Raw genomic sequence first — 5,974 nt, 5'->3', positions numbered from 1 at the left:
GGGGGTTCGAGTCACTTGCATAATTTAAGAAAACATATCACGTTTTATATTATTTACTGCGAAACTTGTGTATACTTCATTGCAGCTAACATCCATTTACACACCATGCTGTGTGGTTTAAGTATCTGGATTTGTTTTTTCTACCACTCAAGGCATCCAATGGTTTCCATTTATCTCTGTATGATATAGAAATCTGTTAGTAGACTTAAAACTTACTTGAGTTAATAAAAACCAACACATTATTTCTAAAGTTTATTATTTAAAAAAGCTGTGTACAAGTGTGGTAGGCCTTATATAATTTCAATATATTACTCAATTTCTCAAGCTCTTAATGCTATTTTGTACCCCTCCAGTAAGTGGGATAATATACTGTATGTATCTGTGTTTTCAATCTGTTCTTCCAAGTGTGTGTCCTTCCTCAAAACATTATTGATCAGATGTTCTCCGTCTTACATGTCTTTATTTTTTTCTATCAACAGTCAAAGGTCAGCCATCCTTATCAACATCTTCACTTTACATAGCACACAACATTCCCTGAGTGTTGAGAATATGAACTTCTTTTAAATCATTACTTAACTGCGGTGAAAGGAACTCAAACCAAAAATAACACACAGACACACACACACCTGAAACAAACTTAATTCTCAGTTTCAAATGATCAGATTAATGTTTCCCAGGAGCTCATCTCAGCAAACATCTCATCTGGGGATTTGTACATTACAGCTTTTATTTCTCTTTTTGTCATCTATTTTTTTAATTTGAACTTCAGCATGAATAAAGGTTTTTCATGGAATTCATTAAGGGAAACACCCGGAGGGAAACAGCAAGTTAAAGACACAGGTTGGTGAAAGACAGGAAGAGAAAAGAGACTGATGGATGAGAGGTCAGAAGGGTATTACCATGCAGAGGAAGTAGCCAAACATATCTGCAGATGTGCCACACTACTGAACCATTTTCTTTGACTGCCAATTTGATTACAAACTCTGCATTTTTCACTTCCTCACACTGATCACTGAACTGGTTTCTGTGTGTGTAGTTTACAAATTGTGTTACCACTGAGAGTAAGAGGAGTGGGACTATTTTGTGACGAATGAAACCTAAAATCCTGAATCCTTTTCTAAGCAGAAGTGGAACCTGCCGTTTAAACTAAGACCTAGTGGGCAAATGAAGATGACATCTAAGAATTTAACCTACATAAACATGCTACGTGTGATTATTAAGTTTTGCTGTAATGAAAGTCAACCAATATCTTTGTTTTAAATTATTTGATGATTAACTTTCGGAGTAATCAATGAATTGCTTGGTCTATAAAATGATAGAAATAGAAGAGTGACAAGTAAAATTAGCCCAAAATACAGAAATACTCAACTTACAAATAATGCAAGTTTCTTGTTGTTTTTAAGGGGCAGTTTTTCTAAGAATTAGTTGATTGTCAACATTTGCTTTTATAGCCTATATCCTACTTGGATTGCAATTTTGGAGTTGTATGAGCAGGCCTACTGACAGACTGACTTAGAGACAGCTTCCATACATACTATAATAAGACCAGTTAAAGGTTATTCAATTTACAGCCCGCCCGCAGAACATTTATTTTCACAATGAAAATAAATCGATTCACACCGACATTTTTTGTAGTTTGTATGTAAATATGTGCATACATAATCCAAGTAGAGCTTTTGTCAGTGGAAGCCTGTCAGTGGACAGCCTATCCTATAGAAACTGGCTGCATGTAGCCTACCTCAGTTTATTTTGAATAAAGAATTCCAAAGAAAGATGACTTATGTGCCTTTTAATGTTTATTCATTTGATCTGATAACTATTATTAATGTTCTTGCCCCTGGCCTCCTAACATTTGGCAAAGCAAGTTATCCGTAGACATTGTTAACACTAGAATGCATTTAAAATCCACAAATATTGTGACAAAGACAATTAATTTCAACAACTTAATTTAGCTTCAATAATTGCAACCCCGGTGGTTTTGACTATGATATATTATATTGACAGGGTGTGTTTTTCGCTTTATTGTGGGAGAAGTAACGGTTCGATGTAATATAAAGGGACTTTTGCGGGGTTTTTTATGCACATAACCACTGCGGAGGCGGAGTCAGATGATAAATGTGAAGCCAGTTGAAGGGAAGCGGTTACTGTAGCAAGGTTCTCCTTCCGCTGTTTGTATTCTGCAGAGAGCAGTCTGATATCGCTGGGAGGGTAAGCTTTTCTTTCTTTTATGCGCGTAAAACAATATTTTACCTACTTATATGTGTGCTTTGGACATGTAAAACTCTTACCACACAGAGGTGTTTGTAAAATGACATACAGCGGCGTAATGTGCTGATGAGGCTCTCGTAGTTGAGCTAGCTAGCTCATCATAGCCTGTGTGAATATGGTCCTTTGTGTCCTCCATTGCTCTGGTGACAGATCAGCGGTTAGTTAGCGGAGAAAAGGCAGCCAAGCTAGCTAGACAACTGGTCTGAATTTCACCTTTAATAAACGAATAATTGAATTATATGCGGCTCTCATATTACAGTGGTATTATAGCTACCAGTTTAATAGGCTATTACGAAAAGGTAGCTGTATTTAGCCTCCAGCATCATCCGGCTCGCATTGCCGAGAGCTAACGTTCTCACAGGCAGGTTTCTTTGCCGTTCATAAGCCAGCTAGGTTACTTTGTTGCTAGCGTTGCTGTTAGCTGCCAAGCGGCTTTCACACCAGCGTGCGGCAACCGTCAGCCGCAGGCTCCTACCTGCAAGAGCGGTTCCCCAAAAAGCAAAGCGTTTTTTAGAAGCGGTTCTTGCCGCCTTGTGGTTACCGGCAGAGCAGAATCTGTGCGCGTTCCCATGGGCGGCAACCGCTTCGAATCATACCGCTAGCGCCTTGATACAAACCTCTCCCGAAGAAATGACTGGAGGTGGCGATGTGAAAGCCCCTTTAACTATTGGTAACATACGTTACTTTGTATACAGCGGGCTTCAGAAGCTCCCGATGAGCTATGATGATTTTTTTTTTTTTTTTTTTTTTTATTCACACAGTTTTTGTTTTACAAAGCTGAAGATGACCGGTGTGGTAACATAGGAATACCATTACTACGTTATTTCTAAGGGAAAGTAATTACTATGAACTAGGCAGAGCTTACGGGTAACCAAATCAGTTGGGAGAAAATTAAACAATTGAATCAACTAATTGTTTAGGTTGTTTAAAAAAAGCCAAAGAAATGCCAACTTTTCAAGGAAATCATGATGAGCATGTCCACAGTTGTGTTAAGTTTTATTGTAATTGGCAAATGAATTGATAAGTACTGGTTAGTTGACATGACATGAACTGGTTATTCTTTTTTTTCCCGTCACATCAACAAACCATATTTATGGTTCCTTGTAGCAATACAATGACTTGCACCTCACATGTCAGCAGGCTCCTTAAGTGAAATGTCTTTTTTTTTTCCTGGTAGAAAATGTACGGGCTGTGGAAAGAGACCCTGGCTCTTGCAGAGGACTACCTGTCCCTGTGCTGCACAAGCCCACGGCCAGCCCCGCCACCTCCCAGCGAGTCAGCCGCTGCCATGAGATTCCTGGCCCACGACATGGAAACGCAGCACCAGGCTCGCTTCCACACCCTCGCTCAGACCTTCCTGAAGCACTGTGGGCCGGACCCCTGCTCCAGCCTCAGGAAGGTGATGGAGGAGTTGGTGGGTGATGGACACTTGAACTGGGGAAGGGTTGTTTCCCTTTTCACCTTTACTGGGGTGCTGGCCAGACAGCTGATGGAGCAAAAGGACATGAAGCCGGGGCTGGACTCTGGACAGGGGCAGGAACTGGGACAGGATCCCGGAAACTGCAGGGCACTGGCAGAGACCATAGCTGATTACCTGGGAGAGGAGAAGAAAGACTGGCTTCTGGAGAATGACGGATGGGTAGGTTATAACAACATGTCTGCTTCTAAACTGATGACTATTGCATGAAAGACTGTAGAGCTGAGTCACCACAAACATTGTAGATAAGAAGTATTTTGATTGTATCTTGAGCACTAGCCCAGTTTAGAAACGGAACTGTAAAAAAAAAAAAAAAATCCCGTTAAGACATCAAAGTGAAAGTGATGCGATGACTTTTGGCATTGGAAACCACCTATTTTGTTAGGATCATGATTGCTTCCTGCTTGGGTTAATATTCAGATGTTAGTGTAAACGCGGCTTAAAGAAATGGCCAGGGCTCAGACGTCTTACATGCTTTTGCCTATATGAATTGTAGAGTAGCAATAAGCCAGATTGTAGGGAATGTATTCTATAACAAGACAACCCTCAGTGGTGTTAATTCATGGCATAATCAAACGGCTTTATCAAAGTGTTCTGTAACGGTGAAACAAAAGCTGTGTTGTCGGGCAGCATTGGACTGGAAACACTTGTTTAACCACTGGAAATCAAAAGGGCAAAGATCATTTTGAACCTGCTTGTTGTGGCTTATTTAACTGAAAAACCTTGAAGGGATAGTTATGATGGCTTCTGGTAAGATCCCAGAAGCCTTACCAAACCAAACAGTTGAATGTCTGCTTTTGTGAATAGGCTCACCCTGGCCCCCTCCCACACACACACACACACCCCTCCTTTCTTCAGCTGGCAGCTGGCATCAACAGACACATAACCACCTCAGCCAGATGGACTTTGTAATCAAAGCTTCTGTGTGTTGAATTTGGCATTAGTCATATTGAAAGTTAGCATGGTATGACTAGAAAAACAAGCAGCTGCAAAGCAACGAACACCTGGAGCTGAGAGCAGGTGCACTCGCTGGACGAATGTGTGGCTTCAGTCTGAAAACAAGTTGCAGAAGTATACAGCTGCCTGCTGGATGGTCTCAACAGCATGTAGTTGACCCGTTTTTATTGTCTTGCTAATGGAGCAGAATGAGCTAGAATTGGTTAATGATTTAAAATGACCAAATTTAATAATTTCTGTATAATCTAGACAAATCGGCACAGTTTTTTTATAACTTAATGTTGACACTTTTGACAGAATTTATTTTTCTTACTGAAGAACTGCTGCGCTGTCAGGATATTAGAAAATATTTGACCCTAGAGGGTGCCGCTGATATCAGCAACTTTTCAGTTTGTAGAGAAACACTGTCAGTGACTGACATATTTCCCTAAATGTACTGTATAATTGCCGTCAGCCATGCCCCTGTTAGTTGGAAGTTATTTTGGCAGCTAATGCTTTATTCTTTGTTTTGTAAAATACTAAAGTATATGCAGAAATCTGGAAGTAGCAGGTACATTTTCTTTTGCTAGTACACAAAGTTTCTAACCAATGTGTTTGCTTTTGTCTCGTAGGAGGGGTTCTGTAAATTCTCCCTCAGTGCCAGAGAGGGGAGTCAGGACTCGTCCATGAAGACAGCACTGTTTGCTGCTGCTGGTGTGGGCCTTGCTGGACTCACCTTCCTCCTGGTGCGCTAGCTAGCCCTCGACATCCTAAACACATCCTCTCCGAAGTTCTCATTCCATGTGGCACGATTAAGTAGACATTTGAATTCTAACGTCAGTGCTGCAAAAACAGGCTTAATCTGTAGTGAATTCAGGGTTGTGATCTCAAGTCATCAACTGAATGTTTGCACATACTACCCCCCCCCCCCCCCCCCCCCCCCCCCCCCACACACACACACACACACACACACACACACACAGACACACACACACATCAATACTGACGATTTGTCACTTGCTCCTTAAGATTGTAAAAATGATCTCAATGCCTTCAGAAATTTTGGAGTGAGTGACATCAGCTTGCATATCTATTTGCATATTTAAGTACTAAAGCACAGGTTTCTGCACAGAATCATCTTGCTCTTTCAAGTTTTGTATTTCCAAATGTGCAGCTGAAAGACTTCATTTCAATTTTCCCACAGCTTTTAGTTTTGATTTTAAATTTGTCAGCTGCCTTTTTATTCATGTGTTTACCTGAGTTGTGTATGTGGTATAGAGCTAGTGTACAATG

At 40.7% G+C, this 5,974-nt stretch overlaps 1 protein-coding gene across 1 annotated transcript; it reads left to right on the top strand.

Annotated features, from left to right (window-relative positions):
* Window positions 1-2,087: 2,087 nt before the first annotated feature.
* On the top strand, window positions 2,088-5,599 carry bcl2l10 (BCL2 like 10). Its single transcript, XM_032516372.1, has 3 exons — window positions 2,088-2,208; window positions 3,446-3,907; window positions 5,314-5,599. Exons 2-3 carry the CDS (start codon window positions 3,449-3,451, stop codon window positions 5,434-5,436), a joined length of 582 nt encoding a protein of 193 aa, XP_032372263.1. The 5' UTR covers window positions 2,088-2,208; window positions 3,446-3,448; the 3' UTR covers window positions 5,437-5,599.
* Window positions 5,600-5,974: the final 375 nt, after the last annotated feature.

Source organism: Etheostoma spectabile, chromosome 1 (genome assembly GCF_008692095.1).
Source record: "Etheostoma spectabile isolate EspeVRDwgs_2016 chromosome 1, UIUC_Espe_1.0, whole genome shotgun sequence".
Classification (NCBI taxonomy): Eukaryota; Metazoa; Chordata; class Actinopteri; order Perciformes; family Percidae; genus Etheostoma; species Etheostoma spectabile.
Note: the sequence above shows the minus strand (reverse complement) of the source record. Positions and strands in the feature narration are given on the sequence as shown.

Bases quoted from the DNA above. Each gene is read 5' to 3' on its own strand.
- bcl2l10 (XM_032516372.1), top strand. From the start codon at position 3,449: ATGTACGGGCTGTGGAAAGAGACCCTGGCTCTTGCAGAGGACTACCTG. The intron at 3,908-5,313 runs GTAGGTTATAAC...TTTGTCTCGTAG, and splicing joins TTCTGGAGAATGACGGATGG to GAGGGGTTCTGTAAATTCTC.